At 36.2% G+C, this 22,517-nt stretch overlaps 1 protein-coding gene across 1 annotated transcript in view; it reads right to left on the bottom strand.

Moving 5' to 3' along the window:
* Positions 1–22,517, bottom strand: part of LOC123558068 (protein inturned-like) — a 68,334-nt gene that overhangs the window by 31,272 nt on the left and 14,545 nt on the right. Inside the window, exons 2-5 of the mRNA XM_053542489.1 lie at positions 8,565–9,274; positions 7,552–7,637; positions 2,001–2,303; positions 1,360–1,472 (exon numbers count right to left, since the gene is read on the bottom strand). Of these exons, the coding sequence (XP_053398464.1) occupies positions 1,360–1,472; positions 2,001–2,303; positions 7,552–7,637; positions 8,565–9,274 (1,212 nt within the window). The remainder of the gene's footprint in view (positions 1–1,359; positions 1,473–2,000; positions 2,304–7,551; positions 7,638–8,564; positions 9,275–22,517) is intronic.

Here is a 22,517-nt window from a genome sequence, read left to right as displayed (position 1 = left end):
TTAATTCTAATTTACGTTTTCCGTATTTGTCATCCGTTTTCGCGACCTTAATTTTCGGAAATTTTTGTCATTTCTGACGAGAAGTTTTAGTGCAGTCTTAAATAAAAAGCCAATAAAGAGTCTACATTTAAGAAAAATATGAAAACTGTTGCAAAAGGAGCTCATATTTTAAAATATTTTTCGAGAATAAAACATGCGAAGGCATCGAACCCCACCCACTTATAGGCAATATGCAAAATAAGACACTGCTTAAACAAAATCGCTTCTTTTTTTTGACATCTTTATTTTAAATATCATGTTAGAATTTCTTTATTAAATGGCAGAGGTTTATAAAAATGATAATTTTAGATGTTAACAAAAATTGATTTTCTAAATAGCTTTTAAAGGGTTACTAAAAAATATGTTATAACTTTACATTAATTTCTTGAGTGGTATGAGTACTTTGGTACATATAATGTAGTCCTACAAGAACGTCAATGCTATGCACTTTGCTGTTGTTGGCCTCATAATTTCATCTTCGGAAAAAGCAGTGGCTCAGAAAAAAAAATTCCCAGTGTGACCCCTGTGCGGGAGACATAATAACAAAGATAAAGAGAAAGTGCATCAAAACTTTAACCAAGGTGGGGATGCAGAAAGACTCCAACATTGGGTCGAGTAGGATAGCTCTCCATACTTCATATAGTCAAGCTAAAAAGGTTGGTTGTTGTAGAAGATTAATTTTTAGAAACACTGACATAGTTAAGGTCAAATATGTAGAGTGCATTTTCAGCTTTAGTGGCATAGCTTCAACCAGGTACCGATGAACAACTGGATAGAATCAGAATCTCCCAGTCAGCTGGATGGCTTGCTCACTTGAAGAAATCTAAAACTCAAGGTTTTGCATTCACATTAGTGACAGGCAAATGATTCAAAGTTGAACCACTTGACCACAGAGGCCCGTTATCCCTAGGTGTGTGGGTGATGTGTTCATAATACTAATCCGACTGAAAACTCCACATCAAAGATCATTGTAACAATTCTCTTATTTGTCACAACAGGTTAGTGTTGGCATGCTATTTAGCATTACTGACAATACGTGCTAATCCTTGTACAGAATGTAGTGCAGTTTTTCTAGAGTGAACATCATTGAAAATATATGTTTGTTGCACAGAGGCTACTGATCTGGTGATGTTTATTTACTAGGAATTTTGTCATAATCATGTAGTAAGGTATTCAGTTCTTGGAGGCGTCATCAGCACGTAACACTGCAGCCAGCCTTTAAATGGAATCTGACTTGTAAACACATTTATAATGACAAATATTTATAAAGATGTCCACTTGGATGAAAGAGAAAACTGATTGTTTAAACTTATTACTCACACCCTAGGATGATTACTGGTCACATCAGGCAATAGCCCATTCAGAGTAAGAAACAGGCCTCGTACATCAAACACCTTGTTGTCTTCATTAGGAAACTGGTATATCACATCATCCTGAAACAGCATTTCCACAATACTATTACATCAATAGGTCTGGAATGTTTTTACAACAATGCATGGTAAAATATGAATCAACATTACGTAAATGAAACATGCTGAATGTGAAAGAAGTGTTGAATTCTACTCTTAAAACAAATATAAGACAACAAAGAAACTGTTTATTTTTAAAATGACATACATTAATCAAGATATTGACCTGAAATGATTAAAATGCAAGAAACTACTACCTGTTGAACTCTAAGTGTTATCTATACCATTTAGCTATGGGTCTTGGTCTTGCAGGCAACACAATTATTATGGTGAATGTTTCTGCCAAGATATTTTAATATACCTCAATGTATAAAAAGGTCAGACTAAAGTAAGACATTAAATCTTTAATCACTAAAGATGACCTTACCTTTGATTGAGGGTTCTAGGCTGAGCATGGTTTTCAGACTGACATACATAAACTGGGGTATTAACATCTAACACATCCCCATTTTCTAATAGTAGGGGCATAAAAAGTGAAACAGCTGGATTTACCCTTGAGTTCTCTGACTGGCCAGCAAATGTTAGATACATCAATGAAAACAAGAATCGACTCAGTGAGGCTACTAAACTTGACCGTTTTTCCCCAGTTGTCAAGGTAACCAAATCCTGACGCTGCTCCCAATGATGAGGGGCAGGCGGTCTAGGAGGAGGAGTCAGTGGTATGCGTAGAGGTATATGTGGTGGCACAGGGGGCGGGTTATGTCTTGGCAGAGGTGGAGTATGTCTTGTAGGTGTCACAGGGGGTGTTGCTTGTTTTGGCCCAACCACCACAGGTACCTGGAATGTCAGTTTGACCTGCAAAGTAAATAGATAAAAAGTAATTTTTAACAAATTTCAACTGACAAAAATTTATCAAGGGTTTAATGATGACCCCAAGTCACTCACCCGACCTTGACAGTTTCACCTTGAACATATGTCATGACAAAGTGTATTGTGAAAGTTAATAAATGTGTTTAGAGCAAAACTAGATAACAAGAAATGTTTTAAGAAGATCCTGGGAGGAGAATGGACTGAGCCTGTTATTAAGGGGAAAAGATGCTTGGTAATTTGGCAAATGAGAATAAAAATCTAAAAAGTCAGTTTTATGAGAAAGCTGCAAGATTTGAAGGAATTGTTCTGACGGAATGAGGCCAGTAAAAGGTCTAGAGACAAAAAAGGCCCGAGATCCATCAAAGGTGATTGTCAAATTTTAATGTATATTTGCTATTATTTGACCTAGTGACCTTGGTTTTATGCCAAGATGATCCATTCTTGATTTCATTAGACTGACATTCTATCCAGATTTCAGGTAGGTTGGAAAAAAAATACGGCCTCTAGAGTAATTATATTATCATGGGCTTTTTTCTCTTTAATTTTACTCTATGACCTATTTTATGAACCCCACTACCAAAGTTTCACATTTGAATTGTCTAGATATTGTAACAGCAAACCTTCCGACCAAGTTTAATCCAAAGCAAGTACAAGGAGCTGTGTTCAATAAACGCTTGATGCCCCCAGTGGCATCCTTGTCGATACAAAGCAACCTAAGTCCAAAATGTGGTCAAGGTCAAACTGAGGTCAGGTGATGTTTGAAGATGAGGAATGGTCACAGGTTACATCTGTATTAATATCAATTCATTCTTGTAAGCGGTATTGATGCTAGACGAAACGGTCCCATTTGGTTAACCAAGAGATGGCCCATATAAAGCAACCTAAGTCCAAAATGAGGTCAATGTCAAGGTCAAACTGAGGTCAGGTGATGTCTGAAGATGAGGAATGGTCACAGGTTACATCTGCGTTAGTATCAAGTCATTCTAGAAAGGGGTATTGATGCTAGACGAAACGGTCCCATTTGGTTAACCTTGTAATTGGACGGAAGAACAAATGAACGGACATGACAATCACTATATGCCTCCTGCATCAGTAGATGCTGGGGGCATAAAAATACTGCCTCACAAGTATTAACAAATCTGTTCTTTATTCTGATTCAACAATTTCAAGAAAATCAAGTAAATTTGTGGTCTCTAGAGTCTTTTAACAATTTTTCTATGGTATGACCTGGTAACCTATCACTGGACAATCAGATGACACTGTTCAAATCCTGTCCTAGATTTCACAAAGATTAACATTCTTACCAAGTTTCATGTTGATCCATTAAAAACACGACCTTAGTGTTAACATAGCTTTTCTATGATTTGACCTTAGATATAGTGACCTAGATTTTGATCCCTTAATTACCCTATTTAAAACATGACCAGAGTTCATAAGGACAAACACACTGTGTCCAACGTATACGTTGCATTTACGGCGAGTACGCTGCATACATGGTATATTGTACGTTCCATTACCGGCATTTCCTGTTGATTTTGTCAACATCCTATATGGTGAGGTAAGAAAAACTACTCATTTTCATCGAAGTTCAACGTGTTCAAAGAAGCGATATATTCAGTACGAACTGCAGATCATTCAAGCTCCCCATGGTAATGTGATTTTGGTCAGCAATTCTCTAGTTTCTTCAAACATTTGAGTAAACTGACGTGTGAAGTCGGTTTCGAACTCGGACGTTCATTTTCAGGTTCATTTTCTGTCTCTTAAAATCATTCTGTTGATTTTTCATCTGTTTAATGCGAGAATAATATAACAAGTGACACATAAAAATATATACCATGGCGTAAATTCATGTTTTAGGGGAGCTTTATGCCAAAATTAGCGATGTACGCCCCATAAAACGGCACGTCTACAGAAGAACGCCACATAAAAAGGCCGTTATATTTATAGCAACTGATGTATGTGTACGTATGTCTTCACTCGCATCTATTCTTTCATTTTATTTACACTTTATAACAATTATAAACAGTTTTGGAATTACATAATGTAATAACAGTAATATTAATTATTCGAAAGATAAAATAAACATGCTTGTTTTGTATAAACAGTCCGGTATAGAATTGCCCGTTAAAGTTTTTACTTGGGAATCATGAATATTCCAAATATTTTCGTAAATTAATCTTCGGTGTCAGAACCTAAAATGAATTAAAAACAGAAAATGTATTCCACAAGTAACATAATGTCGTATTTTCAGGTAGAGTGCGGACAAAACGAATACTGCTAGTGTGAACATGACCTGTAACTTCACAACCTGCCCCGCGTCTGGGGTAGGTTGTGACAGTATGAGGGGTACACTGTGCGGGGTACACCCTTACCTTACAGTATGGTATAGCATTATAAAAGTACATGGCATTTAACCTTTTCGTATTTCTGAGTTAACATAACTCAAAATGTTGACTTTCATAATATATCTTATGTCGATATATCTACATGATAACGAACTGTCAGAACACAAATGTGTAATACGTCAAAAATTACTTATAGCGGTCAAAATCGGTATTTCAAACACAGTTTCGTTGTCCTTTTGTTTACAATGCTTGTGCTTTCCAAGAAGAGTATTTCAGAGCGTTCTCAGAAAACCAACATAGTGGCTTTGCGACAAGCATGGATACGTTCTCTGGTCAGGATCCATGCTGTACGCTTTCAAAGCCTATTTCAATTCGAGAAACCATAACGGAATAGCATGGATCCTGACCACAATGCACGCATGCGCAGGCTGTGTTTGTATCCATGCTTGTCGCAAAGCCACTATGTTGGTTTTCTGATGTTGCGGCTCAAATCTAAAATTGAAAACAATTAAAATTCATAAAATATGTTACATGCACATGAAATAATATAAGAATAAAATCAATGCCGATAACATTGCGTTTAAAATAAAATGGTCTACGGTAATTTGGAACCCGTGGTATCAAGCGTAGACACAACTACGCCATCGTATATTTGTGTTTTCTGCATATGTAACTATTTTCAGGATATGATTCTTTCGTAAGCTAACGTAAACGCCAGAAAATATTGGGGAAGATTAATGAGTGCCATATAAATGCTTATGGACAACTGACTGAAAATTATTATACATGATATCTAATTGTGTTTGTAGCTCTACAAACACAATAATTTCATATATTTAGTCAAGTTTATTTGATAACATTCGACATTAAAATTAATATTTTAAAAAGACTTTTTGCTAGGAATTTATCACAGTACGCAGTGGTGGGGTTTAGGTATCATCCCGGAAATTCCTTACAATTATGACAGTAACTGTTGCATTTTAGATAAAGATAACGGCCTTTTTATGTGGCGTACTTCAGTAGACGCGCCGTTTTATAGGGTGTACATCGCTAATTTTGGCATAAAGCTCCCTTTAAACATGAATTTATGCCATGATATATATTTCAGATTGTAGCTTGTGATACTATTCTCGCATTAAACCGATGAGAAGTCAACAGAATGATTTTAAGAGACAGAATGTGAACCTGAAAGTGAACGTCCGAGTTCAAAACCGACTTCACACGTCAGTTTACTCGAATGTTTGAAGAAACTAGAGAATTACTGACAAAAAACACATTACCATGGGGAGCTTGAATGATCTGCAGCTCGTACAGAATATATCGCTTCTTTGAACACGTTAAACTTTAATGAAAAAAGTAGTTTTTCTTACCTCACTATACGGGATGTTGACAAAATCAACAGGAAATGCCGGTAATGGAGCGTACAATATACCATGTATGCAGCGTACCCGCCGTAAATGCGACGTATACGTTGGACACAGTGAAACATTTTTACAATGTTTCATGGCATCTGAAGTATTAATTATTAAGGTTTTCTACGATCTGACACAGTGAACTAGATTTTGACCACAGTCATATGATTCAGTTTCAACAGTGACCTAGACCTCATTTAAAGACAAAAATATGACCACCAACATTCCTAAGGTTTATAAAAAAATTATTATAATAACCTAGTGATCTAATTTTAGACCCTCAAATGACACAGTCTCAACATTAACCTAGTTTTCATAGAAGTAATCATTCTGACTCGACTTCAAATAGATTAAGCAGAAAAAATGGCCTTCAGAATGGTAACAAAAATTTTCTGTAACATGACCTAGTGGCATGTGTAAACCCAGATGACCCAGTTTTGAAAAAGCCCTAGATTTGAAAAAGACAAACATTCTGACCATGTTTCATATAGCATATACAGAAAACTATAGGCCCTTACAGGGTTTACAAAGCTTTTCTAAGATTTTACCTAGTGCCCTAGTTTTTGACTTAGATGACCTAGTTTCAAACCTGCTACTAGTGTTTACACGTTGTTTTTTTTTATAATCTGACCTAGTGACATCAGATGTTGCAGTTTTGAACTTTGACCAAGATTTTATTCACAATACATCTGATCAAGTTTCCTTAAAACTGGACTAAAATTTCAGTTTATACTAATTTATTTCAGCTCAATTGTGATGAAAGCTTAAAGGTTATTTGAACCAATTTCTCGAGACCGCTTACTGGAAAAACCAGTACTGGTGTCGAACCCATGACCACCCCCATCCCCCCAGGTCGTGACCTTAAACACTAGACCACCACTCCATTTGACCTCCAGTGTGGGATACCGAAAGGAACACACTGATCCATTCAGCTATGCCAATAGCTCACACTGAACTAATAAGGATCCATCCACTGAAAGACTAATAAAATGCTATTGCCTGTAACATAAGCATTTTCCCTAGTCTTTATGCCACAAACACATGTCAAACAGGGTAATACATGTACTGTGCAATTGTAAGACTGCCTTTTTTTCATCAATTTTAGACCTCTGATAGGGAAGCCTCCCCTTTACCATCAGAGTATGGAAAAAATTTCACTAAACTGTAGTACTGACTTAAATGTTATGAAACTTTCACATTTTACTACAGGTCACCAAGAAAAATCAGACCTTTACCAAATGCAAGATTCTCTCAAGCACTTCTTAAAGCAACAAGATCTTATTTCGAGTGATTTTTTACGACAACTTCACTTTTACTCAAACAAATTGGCACAAAGTCACTTTAAAGTTTCACTTTTTTTGTTACAGTATTTTTCAATGTCAGATAAGTACTTACTATTTCAAAATCAGTGTAAATCATGAAGAGACAATTTTTATCATCAACTGTAAATGAGTAGCTTTAAAGGTACAATATTACCTTTTGTTGTTGTACAGCTTGTCTCAGTAAGTCATCAATGTTGATCCATGTTAAGTCCAGGTCATTTAAGCCTACCAGCATGTCTCCTGAAATTTGCATCGGTTAAAAACACATGGTTCAACACCTTTTGCATTCTATCAATAGTATCTTCTGTAAACAAGTGGGCCATGATGGCCCTATATCGCTCACCTGACTCAGGGTCCCTCTGCCATTCACCAATGTAGCCAAATGCTACAAATTCAAAGAAATGGCTACAGATTTTTGAAGGTGGTGACAAGAATTTTAGTAGAATATGGCCAAAATTTAGCAAATCAGCTTCAATTTGGCAGTTTTTCTCAAAAAGTGGCTACAACTTTCTGAGGCCCAGTGGAAGCCCTGTCAGACTCAAATGTGTCAGCTCCAGGACTCAAGGCTTTTAAAAAGAAAGTTTTTGAAGTATTTCTAATGTAAACAAGTGATCCCCAGGTGGGGCCTGAAAAATTTGAACAATCTTGGTAGAGTGTCAACTAAGGAACATTTCTGTCAAATTATTTTGAAATCCAGCAAGTGGTTTCTGAGAAGAAGTTTTTACTGTTCTGCATGAAATAAAATTATTTGACTTTGACAGACGACAATCCAAGGGACACTCGAGCCATGTTTAATCAACTTCCATCAAATACTTTCAGAGGAGATGTTGTTTGAATAAAAGTGTGGATAGATGATGGAGGAAAGATGGAGAATGAGACATCACAATTTAGCTCACCGAAAGCACCTCATGCTCAGGTGAGCTAAAAAGAAAGATTTTTTTTTTCTGAGATCTACTAGTTAACAACTGCTCCAACAGCCAAATGTCACAGATTTCTCAAGACACATGATACCCACTCAAGAAAAGTAAACTAAATTTAAACATGTATGCATTTATCAGAATGAGAAGTACTAAAACCAGCAAAATACATGTAATGTTGACATGTGTGAAAGTATTCAAAATCTTTATTTCAACAGCACTATGCATCTAAAGTCTCAAGTGTACATACCTCTGTTTATCTGTCCACATATATCTGCCTGGCTGTCTGGTATCACAGCCTGCACTATAACTTTACGATCTCTTAACACATGGTCAACACTAGCACCATTTGGACGTGGCGGTCTTTGCTTATAGTGACATAGTTTTATACCAAACAGCTTTTCACACAGATCTAAACCAAAAGAGTTACTAATATCATCAATATTCCTAACATCTGGTATCATTAAGACTGATTTTCTCTTACCAGACTGACTAACAGTTAGATTTGCAGTGCTGCTATTATCTACTGTCAATGGAATTTTCATACGCGATCTCTGACTGGTTTTATGATGTCCATTTTCTGAATTAAGATTTTCACTAAATGCAGCATAGCTTGGGTCCGACAGTCTTAATGCATTATCTCTTTGAAAATGTTCATAATGATATCTCTGATTATCTGGTAAAGATCTTTCCCGATGTTGCTGATATTGTCGAGTAATTCCTGATTTCGAGCCACTGCTACGTTCAGATCCCATAGAACTTTGTCTGCTGAATGGTTGCCGTGGTGACTCACTGCTACCCGACTGGTAGCTCCCTGCACTACCAACAGATTGCAGACTTTCCTGTCTCCTGTGATTCATACCAACTGAAATATTTCTGTTGGACTGAATAGCATTTTCTGTTGGTTCCATGTAGAAAAGATTTTCCTGGTCTTGTATAACATGGTTCCAACTACGATCACTGAAATTAAAAAAAAACTAGAGTTGCTTTTGAGAAAAGCCAGTGTCTCCCACAACTGCCTGAATCATATAAATAGCAGGTCAGTGTTTATATACTGTTTACTCACTACAATTCAAGGGCCAAAACTCCAAAATGCCTGGATCGATTTGGCTCATTTTCGAACCTGTTCGAGGTCTTATGGTCAAACACATTTTGTTCAAATTTGGTGAAGATCGGATGAGGAATGTTTGACTTAGAGTGCGGACAAGAGCAAAAAGGCCAATTTTTCAGTAATTCAAGGGCAGTAACTCCAAAATGCCTGATCTGATTTGGCTAGTTATTGAACTAGGCTGAGGTCTCATGGTCAAACACATTTTGTTCAAGTTTGGTGAAGATCGGATGAGAAATGTCCGACTTAGAGAGCGGACAAAAGTAAAAAGGCCGATTTTTCGGTAATTCAAGGGCAGTACCTCCAAAATGCCTGGACCGATTTGGATAGTTATCGAACTTTGCCGAGGTCTCATGGTCAAACACATTCTGTTCACGTTTAGTGAAGATCGGATGAGAAATGTTTGACTTAGAGTGCGGACAAGAGTAACAAGGCCTATTTTTGGTAATTCAAGGGCCGTAACTCCAATATGCCTTGAGTGATTTGGCTAGACAGACACAAAGACAGACACACACACACACAGACTGGAGTAAATCAATATGTCTCCCACACCAGTGTGTGGTGGGAGACATACCAGTAACTATTTTTACTACATGTGAATATAATTATGTTTCCATCACAAAAAAGAAAAAAAAAACTCACTGACAGAAACATTTTGTGAAAAGCAGAAAGTAATGTTTTGCATGTGGAAATGTTTGCAAATGTTTTTAATGTAGTAAGGAACAAGTCCTATATAGATAACCAGAGTTACACAGCTCATTTCTCTCTAATTACCTTAACAAGAGGGCCACAAAGGCCCTGTATCGCTCACCTGACCTGTTGACCTAAAGATCATCAAGATTAACATTCTGACCAAGTTTCATTAAGATATGGTCCCAAATGTGGCCTCTGAAGTGTTATCTAGCTTTTCCTTTGATTTGACCCAGTGACCTTGTTTTTTACCTCACATGACCCAGATTCGAACTTGACCTAAAGATCATCAGGATTAACATTCTGACTAAGTTTCATGAAGATATATTCATAAATATGGCCTCTAGACTGTTAACAAGCTTTTCCTTTGATTTGACCCAGTGACCTAGATTTTGAACCCACATGACCCAGAGTCGAACCTGACCTAAAGATCATCAAGATTAACATTCTGACCAAGTTTCATGAAGATACAGTCATAAATGTGGCCTGTAGAGTGTTAACAAGCTTTTCCTTTGATAATGATTTGACCTAGTGACCTAGTCTTTTACCCCACCTGACCTAGATTTTAACATGAACTATAGATCATAAAGATTAACATTCTGACTTAGTTTCATTAAGAAACATTCATAAATGTGGCCTTTCCAGTGTTAACAAGCTTTTCCTTTTTTTTGACCTGGTGACCTACTTTTTGACCCCACATGACCCAGATTCAAACTGGACCTTGAGATCATCAAGATTAACATTCTGACCAAGTTTCATTAAGATATGGTCATAAATGTGGCCTCTAAAGTGTTAACTAGCTTTTCCTTTGATTTGACCCGGTGACCTAGTTATTTACCCTGCATGACCTAGATTTGAAGCCGACCTATAAATCACAAAATTAACATTCTGATAAGTTTCATGAAGATACAGTCATAAATGTGGCCTCTAGACTGTTAACAAGCTTTTCCTTTTATTTGACCTGGTGACCTAGATTTTGACCTCACATGACCCAGATTCGAACTTGATCTGAAGATCATCAAGATTAACATTCTGACTAAGTTTCATGAAGATACAGTCATAAATGTGGCCTCTAGAGTGTTAACAAGTTTTCCCTTTGATTTGACCTAGTGATCTAGTTTTTTTACCCCACCTGACCAAGATTTTAACATGAACTATAGTAGATCATCAAGATTAACATTCTGACCGGGATTCATAAAGATATGGTCATAAATGTGGCTTCTACAATGTTAACAAGCTTTTCCTTTGATTTGACCTGGTGACCTAGTTTTTGACCCCAGATGACCCGATATCGAACCTGACCTTGAGATCATCAAGATTGTCCACCAACAGATCACAAGGTCTAGGGTTCGAGCCCCAGAAGCGACCTTGGTATTTTTTCTCCCAGGGTTTACTTTAATGGTGTCAGAAGTGTTTGACGGACTCATGCGGTGGGCATGGAGTGTCATTCTGGACAGCTGGTAAGCTCTTAGTCCAACTAATTTTATGTGAGCCACGATATTGTGATAATTTTTGCATAGGTCAATATCTTTCCTCCACGTACAACATAGAAAGTACCAAAAACGACCAACCCCACTGTCAGCGTGTACTCAGGGTATCCACTGGCCCTAATTTTTTTTCTGCCACAAAATATCGAAGTAAAAGACACATAGGGGGAGGGCGCGTCCAGTGGGCGTATTCTCCAACACACTGTGCATGTTGCAACAATTTGTCATTTTTACATTTTATTTTTCATTATTTGATTGTAAAACTCTTATTGGGGGGCCAGGGGGGTTAGGGGGCTCTCCCCTTGGAATTTTTTGAAATACAGGCATGAATGGTGGCCTCTGGTGCACTTTTACGTCCAAAATTTTGAGGTAATGGAGAGGTTAGTACCCTTTTGATGACCGGTGGGCCCTGGGAAATTTTTAAATACAGGTATGAAATGGTGACCTCTGGTGCATTTTTAGGCACAAAATTTTGAGGTAAAGGAGGGGTTAGTACCCACTTTATGAGTGGGGGAATCAGGGTGTTTTCCCCCTGGAAAATTATAAAATACAGGTATGAAATGGTGGCCTCTGGTGTTTCTTGGTCTAAATTTTGAGAAAATATTATTATTATTATTCCTTTGCCAAAATAGTAGGGTACTTCTCAGCAAAAATTAAACAAGAGGACCATGATCAGGTCCTGAATCGATCACCTCTTCCCACATGACCCAGTTTTGAGTATGACGTTGTTTTTTCTATTATTTGACATAGTGACCTAGTTTTTGAGCTCATGTGACCCAGTTTTGAACTTGACCTAGATATTATCAAGATAAAAATTCTGACCAATTTTCATGAAGATCCATTGAAAAATATGGTCTCTAGAGAAGTCACAAGGTTTTTCTATTATTTGACCTATGGACCTAGTTTTCGAAGGTACTTGACCCTGTTTTGAACTTGGTCTAGATATCATCAAGGTGAACATTCTCACTAATTTTCATGAAGATCTCATGAAAAATATGGCCTCTAGAGAGGTCACAAGGTTTTTCTATTTTTATACCTACTGACCTAGTTTTTGACCGCACGTGACCCAGTTTCGAAATTGACCTAGATATCATCAAGGTGAATATTCAGATCAATTTTCATGAAGATCCATTGAAAAATATGGCCTCTAGAGAGGTCAAAAGATTTTAATTATTTTAGACCTACTGACCTAGTTTTTGACCGCAGCTGACCCAGTTTCAAACTTGACCTAGATATCATCAAGATGAACATTCAGACCAACTTTCATACAGATCCCATGAAAAGTATGGCCTCTAGAGTGGTCACAAGGTTTTTTTATTATTTGACCTACTGACCTAGTTTTTTAAGGCACGTGACCCAGTTTCAAACTTGACCTAGATATCATCAAGGTGAACATTCTGACCAATTTTCATGAAGATCCATTCAAGGGTATGGCCTCTAGAGAGGTCACAAGGTTTTTCTATTTTAAGACCTAATGACCTAGTTTTTGATGGCAGTTGACCCAGTTTCAAACTTGACCTATATATCATCAAGAAAAACATTCAGACCAACTTTCATACAGATCCCATGAAAAATATGGCCTCTAGAGAGGTCACAACGTTTTTTCATTATTTGACCTACTGACCTACTTTTTGAAGGCACGTGACCCACTTTCAAACTTGATCTAGATATCATCAAGATGAACATTCAGACCAACTTTCATACAGATCCCATGAAAAATATGGCCTCTAGAGAGGTCACAAGGTTTTTCTATTATTTGACCTACTGACCTAGTTTTTGATGGCACGTGACCCAGTTTCGAACTTGACCTAGATATCATCAAGGTGAACATTCTGACCAATTTTCATGAAGATCTCATGAAATATATGGCCTTTAGAGAGGTCACAAGGTTTTTCTATTTTCATATCTACTGACCTAGTTTTTGACCGAACATGACCCAGATTCGAACTTGACCTGGATATCATCAAGATGAATATTCAGACCAACTTTCATACAGATCCCATGAAAAATATGGCCTTTAGAGAGGTCACAAGGTTTTTCTATTATTTGACCTACTGACCTACTTTTTGAAGGCACGTGACCCACTTTCAAACTTGACCTAGATATCATCAAGGTGAATGTTCTGACCAACTTTCATGAAGATCTTATGAAATATATGGCCTCTAGAGAGGTCACAAGGTTTTTCTATTTTTAGACCTACTGATCTAGTTTTTGATGGCACGTGACCCAGTTTCGAACTTGACCTAGATATCATCAAGGTGAACATTCCGACCAATTTTCATGAAGATCTTGTGAAATATATGGCCTCTAGAGAGGTCACAAGGTTTTTCTATTTTTAGACCTACTGACCTAGATTATGATGGCACGTGACCCAGTTTCGAACTTGACCTAGATATCATCAAGATTAACATTCTGACCAACTTTCATAAAGATCCCATGAAAAATGTGACCTCTAGAGTGGTCACAAGCAAAAGTTTATGGACGCACAGACGCACTCACGCACGGACGGACGGCCGACACCGCACGATCACAAAAGCTCACCTTGTCACTTTATGACAGGTGAGCTAAAAATACATTTGCATAGGTAGGTCTTCTCTGAATGACCAAAATTAATCAGAAATTGGGGTCGCAAAAATGTGTGACAAACGAAAAAATAATGCAATCAAGACTAGCTTTATTTACAAAATGAAAATTTAAAACGTATTTTCTATGACCAGAGTTAATTTTACCATAGATTTCTGCTTGTTATGCCCCGCTGATGAAATTGGGAGGGGGGTATTGAAATGGCGTTGTCCGTCCGTCACGTCCGTGCGTCCGCAGATATATCTCAGTAACTAGCAGGTAGAATTTCATGAAATTTGAAGTAAACATGAACCAACATACTGCCATGATGCCCGTCAAGTCTTTTTTTTGATTGGTCAATTTTCCTTAGAGTTATTGCCCTTGATTTAATGAAAAATGCCCAAAAATGTCCGTCCGCAGCCATTTCTCAGTAACTATCATGTAGAATTTCATAAAACTTGAAATAAACATGCACCAACATACTGTGATGATGCCCGTCAAGTTTTTTTTTGACTGGTCAATTTCCCTTAGAGTTACTGCCCTTGATTTAATGAAAAATTTACGTCTGCAGCAATTTCTCAGTAACAAGCTGGTAGAATTTCATGAAACTTGAAATAAATATGAACCAACATACTTTGATGATGCCTGTCTTTTTTTTTTAATTGGTCAATTTTCCTTAGAGTTATTGCCCTTTAATTGTTTAAAAATCTACAGATCTGTACATAACAAACCAACCAATTGGTAGAATTTCATTAAACGTCTTTCAATCTTTTCCATGAACATTTATTATAAACATGTGAAGTTGTGTACCCATACCTGGTCACCACCTTGCCTTGGTCACACACCCTCCCCCTCCCCCCAAAAAAAGATAATTTTTCATTCCTTTTTATTTTTTTTTTCAAACCTTCCAAGAATATTTATCAACATGCAAAGTTGTACCATTCCCCCACCTCACTCCTCCACCTAGTCATGCCCACCACCCAAAGCATGCATCACCCCACCCCACAACCCCCATTTTTTTTTTTCATTTTTAATTTTCCATCAATATTTATAATCAACATTATGATGTTTTGTACCCTCACCCAGTCACCCTCACTGCCCCCCCGACCCCCACCAAAAAATAGCATTCATTTTCTGTTAAATTGATTTTGACTAATGAAATTATTTGCCTCTTAGTAACATCCTTAACTTTTGCCGGATATACTGTTTTGCCGTTCCTCACCACAAACCCTTTCGGCGGGGGATACCAATTCATCGAATATGCTTGTTTATAGCAGTTTTTCATTGGAATCTGCCAAAATCAATCTACGATCATGATTTAAAAATTATTGGAAATAATATCGATGATGTCTCATCAGTCGTTCATTCTGAAGTTTTGCTACAAATTATAACTTTGAAATGGCTACTTTGATACTACTTTCGTGATTCCGCTCGTTAAAACATTGTCGCGAAATTTATAACTGATGTGGGTTTTTCATTTAACACCCGTAATAATTATTGCCTTTTACGTCAGTCCATGAAACATAACTTTCATTTCTTTGACGATATCAGTAATTACTTCAATCAACGATGACATGTAGGGGCGGAGCTAAATAATTTTGACGATAAAATACATCACACGTTCTACATCCAAAGCTGTCATTGGTTTATTGCATGTTTAAATTAAAGTCAGAGATCGAGAGACACGTGGCAGCGTTATGTAATGGATGTCGAATCGCTTATCCCTTGGTTAGTAACACGCTGTGTATTGTGTATTATGAACGGAAACAGCCATGGGTAATATTGATTTTTAGGCTAGATAGAGAGTACTTTAGACAAAGAAATACACATTTTAAAAAAATACATTTACGGCAAAATAGTTTGCCGCCACTTTTTTTTTCGCCATTGGCCTATTTGGCAAATTGCAGCGGAAACCCTGGTACTGAGTGTAATGGCGGTAGTGTTTACAAATACAGCGAGGTAGCCAAACTGAAACATATGGTGTTTATGCTTTATTAACATGTTTTACTGTTATGTTTAAACCATACAGAGCTCCAGATAAGCTTTTGGTGCAAATGGGTATTTACCCATCACTTTTTGTCTGAATTAGGTATTCGAAATTTGAATTGTGTAAAAATAATATCATTACCCAACCTTTTCAGAAGTAATTGGGTATTTGCTAAAACCAATTGGGTATTTTACCAATCTCGCACTAACAATTGAGTATTTTTTGCTTACAGCATACATGGTATATATCATTGAACAGGAGAAGTAGCTAAGTACTTTAATCGCGCCCTTCACAGGCCCTTTCCCAGCCGCATAAGGCGCCGCGCTACCGCGGCGCTTAAAACACGAAATATAGCTTCCCACAGTGCTTAAATATCCCGCGCGGTGCCTCAGTTATTAGCACAGCGTCTTAAATCAGTAAGCGATTTCATCCCCGTGAGATACCTCAGGTAAAATCGATCGGGGAAGTTTATGAATACACAGTGTAGCTAGCTGTTTACCGTGTACTGATAAGGGTTTAATACGACACGTGTTGATGAAAGTCTTTTCACAAGTTTGCGGTTAATTGGAACAGGAGTGATTGGAATACAATTAGTTAAGGATTATAATTAGTCTATGCAAAGAAATGGTTTATAGTTGGTGGCTGCATGCATGGGTAAGTTAATTGTTATCAGTAATAATTAGCAGAGAAAGGCAACTATATTAAAATGACCAGTGGCAGTGATTCTTTGACTGTTTGAAGTTTGAAATCATTGTTCTGAATGAACTGAAGCAAACTTTTCGAGGATATTTAATTACTATTGTTTAAGGACCTATTAATTTTAAATATTAAACTTTATCTACTATGATATTTTTGTTTCACTTTGCTTTTGTACATGAAAAGACCAAATGATACAAGTTTCAGTGGAATAACAAAATTTAGGGCTGGTTACCTAACCATCGTTCAAATAGACTGCCTACTTTCTCACGTAAAGAACCGGGCTAGTCGGTAAAAGGGATGAATGAATTCTCTTCTGCTGTATTTCAAGGAAGTCAATATTTCTATGCTAAATAAACATTGATTTATTTAGAATCTCTATTTACTGAATATATTTACAGCATCATGTATGGTCCAAAGAATTTTAGAAGAAAAAAAAACAACAAGAAACTTATCAACAACAAAAAAGTTATGATTCATTTTGACAAGTCATTGAAACATGTCATTGTAACTTATGGTTCATTTCAGGCTCTTTCATCACACTTCTCCCTTGAAGAAGACTGGGCAGTTATTGAATGGGCACAGGCGAACGCCACCCTTACCACAGATGAACACTTTGAGCTGGTGTGTATACATGTTCTTTCTGAAACTTGCTGCTTGCAGTAAAATACATAGTTAAACTTGAAATACAGAACCTGCTTCTATGTGTAAAAAAGCTGCAATGGTGTTGTTAACACCCACAAATATTTAACAGAAATACTGTTGCAATTCATTGTGCAGAAGAACACAAGATAAATGTCAAATCTTAGGAACTTTTACAATATAAATCCATCCTTGGTTATCCTTGCTCTGGGAAAATAACAAATACTTCTTTTTGTACTTTCAGATTGTGAGAGAGGTTTCAGCAGTTGAATGTGTAAAGACCACCCACCATTCACCAGTGAGCATGAAAGTGCTTACTCATGGTGTCCATGCAGGGACAAAAAAATGAATGACTTTAATTTCAGTGGTGCAGTAAAGGAATGGCACAAAGCCAAAGACAGACACTTATATGAAAAACAAGAGGGCCATGATGGCCCTATATCGCTCACCTGAGTTTAGCTGGGCCCACTACATGATGCTACATACCAAAGACATTAAATTTTATCATATACTTGTTACTGTTTGTAGATGACCAGTTAAACACATTTAACTTAATAATAACAACAATTTTTGTGTATCTCACTTTTAATGTTTTTGTGATGGCTTGTCATTATGTTTCTATAAAATGAAGGTTCTAAACCATTGTTGAATGTTAGTATTTTACTTAATATTAGCATTGTTTTACAAAAGTTGTATTATGTATTTAATTGTATGTTCCAAGACAGCATGACAAGTTTTTATGACAATAATAATATTTCTAAGGTAGTTCTGCACATTCGGATTGACCAACAAATTTTTCATAATGGTGTCTACAGGAAAATCTTAACTTTCATAACATTTTCACGAATAGAAATTTTTCTACAATGTAGATTTTAATGAAACTTCTGTTATAAAAATATGATCTATAATGTGGTGAAATAAAATGTATAGGTCCATGTGCTTATTTTTGAGATATATGACCATGATTAAAGTGAACCGCACATTCATGTTAATTTTAATTTGAATTATTAAATGTTTCAGATGTTTTAATATCATATTTCAACTTTAGAAAGATAGTAACAGTGCCATTGAAATAAATTTAGTCACAGAATGCTATTAATTCATAAATGATCCAGGCTTTATTCTACATTTTAGTTGTTATGCTATAACTTCCAGTTTATCAAATGTGCAGAACTACCATAAACAAGTGCAGCAGCCAAGAAATTTTTTAACAGAAGCAGACTGATTAAAATCTATATTTTTTTCCATACACCTATTCATTCTTATTGCAGCTGGGTTGTCTGTTACTAATATGAACATTTGAGCAATAATATAAAGTCAGTGTCTTAATATGATAAAAGCAACTAACAACAAAAACATTTTTAAAACTATTAAACATAACTAACAACAAAACATGAAAGGGGACAACAGAAAATTTGATATATACATGATTCTAAATTATTATTAATGAAGTGTACTCAAAAAAGATTTATAAATCATTGCCGTAACCAGAACTGAAAAAAACACCGAGGCAGAATTTTTTCTGGAATGAGTGTTGCATATATTGGCATAGGTACAAACTACGACTGTACAAGTCATTAATTAATTTGAACATTTTTTCTTCACTATAAAAAGCATAATGGAGTTGTGACATATATTAAGGCATGGTTACAGGGGCCAATCCTAAGAAAAAATTTGGAATTCTACAAGTCAAAATGGTGCATTTTAAGTTATTTCATATAAAAAAAATCTGAACAAAACACACATACAACTTGCCTGCAATAAATTGGAGTATAAGTTGAGATCTGGGGTGGTCCTCCTTGAAAATTTTTGACACTATACAATACAAAGCTGTGCATTTTAAGCGATTTAGACAAAAATCTGAGCACATCAGAGTAAAATGTACACACTACTCGCCAGCATAATTGGAGTACACGTCGAGAGTTGGGTGAGAAATTTAGAAATTATACAAGACAAAGCTGTGCATTTTAAGCCATCTTAAAACTTAAAAAAAATATGAGCAAATAAGGTTAAAAAGTATGCACTATTCGACTGCATAATTTGAATACAGGTAAAAATGGGTTTTCGAGATCCTCCCCAGGAAACTTTCAAATTATAAAAGACAAAATGGTGCATTTTAATTTAACACATCTTTGACCAAAAAAATCCGACAGAATCGGGTTGAAATGTACACATTACCCACGCAGAAATAGAGATAGGGGTTCGGGGTCCTCACCGTGAAATTATACAAGATAAAATGGTGCATTAAAGCCATCTCCGACAAAAAAATCTGAGCAAATCAGGTTAAAATGTGGGCATACACCCTACTTGTTTGTCTGCGTAATTGGAGTGAAAGTACAGGTGGGGTTCGGGACCCTCTTAGAGAAATCTGGAAATTCAATAAGGCAAAACTATGCATTTCAAAGCCATTTCAGACAAACGAATCTCAGCAACTCAGGTTGACAGGTTTACCATACTAGACTGGTGAATTGGAGAACAAGAACTGGGCTAACTGTTAAGTTATACAAGAAAAAAGTATGTTTTTTTTTCAGCCAGTTTAGATGTAAAATTGTTAGCAAAATGTTATGTGATTCACAAGCAGAAGTACAAAATTAAGTGCTTATGTGAGGTCATCCCATGATGCCAAAGATGTGTCGAGAATCTGAAAACATTTGATCAACACGACCACATGCTAAGCAAAATTTCTATGATTGTATCTAGTATTTCATATGAAAAGTAGTAACTAAATACACAAAGGTGAGTAATTCCTACCACATTTTCAAATACAAAAGAATGTAATTACATAACACACATGCATTTTACTATAATAATAACCTTTACTATGCTATATGCAACAACTTAAAAGTTCCTCTGCTATCATTTCAAGTATGTTTAAAACTTAGATATTACATCAAAGCTGTTTTACACTTAAGACAAATACAACAGCAATAAAAATTCATGTAAAACTTAAAAAAAATGGAAAACTTTGCCAAAATGTTTATAATAAGACCAAAGACATATAATTATATTGCAAATAAAATGTAACAAGTGGCCACCCTGAAACAAAGTTAAACCACTATATGAATGCCAACCTCTATATGGAGAGGTTGGCATTCATCATACCAGGAGGGTGAAATTGTTAAGTGATTTTAATTCAGTTTTGTGACTAGTTCCAATGATAATGCAAAAACTGTTATGTATAAAAGTAAACAAGTTTGTGATCTGACCAGTATGTTTCTACAGTTCCAACACTGCCACTACAATTTGCAAATACCAGATCTATTGTTGACCCGTGATCGGTTGTTGGTTCATGCATCATTTGTTGGCAACATAATCTTTCGATCATAAATCGTTTCAGACTGTCATTTTGTGAAACATCTATATTGAAATCTCCCATGATAACTAACGGTTTATCTGAGTCGAGGTGCTCAAAAAGCTGTTTTTCAATAGTTGAAACAAGACTATGAAAAGAAAGACCTGGTGATTTGTACAGCATCACAATTTGCATTTGCATTAGCACATGTTTTACATCTACGACTATCCACTCAAAATTCGTTGTACTATAGCAATGGCATTTAGAAACTGTGATATCATTTTTAACATACAAGGCTAAACCATGAGATGGTCTGATGTTCTGTTTTGTTTGGTTTTGGTCATTTCTTATTAGCTGAAACCCATTTATTGAATAGTCTGAATTTTCATCTCTTCGGACTAATCTTGTTTCAGCAAGTCCAATCACATGTGTCGACATGATATTCTGCTCTACTGCTACATCTTCAAAATGTCTGTGCAATGATCTACAATTGTTATAGACTATTTTAAAATGTTGATCAGAATTGACTGTGTCAAGTGGGACATAACAGAGTTGAAGATTTGCTTTAGAATAAAGTCTTTCCATTTCTACTTCTACACGTTCATCCAAAGACAATGCCTGTTCATTGAAGTTCAAAATATGGAGATTTTTTAATAGATCTCACTCTGCTTAAAGCTACATAATGGATATGTGGATTTTTTCTTGGTTTACGTTGTGACAAATCTATAACAACTTGGTCAAGAGTGGTTCCCTGAGCTCTGTGAACAGTTTTACCTGCAGACGGTTGTAATGGAAACTGTATTCTCTGAATTGTGTTTTGTCTCAGTGGAAATGTTCGCTCTATGTCAAATATGGGAGTCCAATTGTCATCAATTAAGTGATGATAAAAACCTCTATTGTGATATTTTTTTCGTCTTTCATTGCCTATTCGTTTGTTGTCAAAGTTTACCCATATAATACTGGGTCTATTTGTTTCAGCTTGCTTGTATTCTATATATTTAACTACACAAGAGGCACCATTAGTTAGCCCATCTTCTGTATCAATATTAACAGTCAAGTCATATATCATGCCAACCACTACTATCAAAGAGTAGTGCAAACCCATCGTACTACAGGCATCTCTTGGTAATCTTTTCAAAATATCATTTTGTCTATCCTGTGATATGTTTGCTCCTACAACTGAGTCATGACAAGAAATTTCAACTTTTTGAGAATTAATGTTATTGATGATTTTGTCATTAAATGCTTGCATAAAGCAATTTTCTGCAAATATATGGGGTGCATTCTGTGGGTATGTTACCGAGTTTGGATCAACCTGACATTGTTGGATCTGTTCTTTGTCATGGTCTGTCATTTTATTGTGACGTAACCTGTTTAACAGCTCTGCAAATTCATTGTCATTCTTTTGTCGCATGATCTCAGTCAACTCAAACATGGAAAAGTGATCTTGCCAGAAATTAGTTGCTAAAGCAGATGCATCATGTGTAAGGTCTTGAAATATCCAAGATCCTGCCACTGGCTTTAACTGGTACAAGTCACCTACAGCTATGATGCTTTTACACCAAAAGGTATTCTTGTGCCCGTCAGTTCTTGAAGTCTTTGGTCAATAAACTTTAGCATTGAATTGCTAACCATTGATATCTCATCTATAATGACAACTGAAAGGTTTCTATACTTTGACCTAAATGTGTTGAGCTTGTCACAATTTAAAGTTTGTTCCTTTTGCTTAAATTTTTGAT

The sequence above is a fragment of the Mercenaria mercenaria genome, chromosome 5 (assembly GCF_021730395.1).
Source record: "Mercenaria mercenaria strain notata chromosome 5, MADL_Memer_1, whole genome shotgun sequence".
Taxonomy (NCBI): domain Eukaryota; kingdom Metazoa; phylum Mollusca; class Bivalvia; order Venerida; family Veneridae; genus Mercenaria; species Mercenaria mercenaria.
This window is presented reverse-complemented; position numbering and strand designations above follow the sequence as displayed.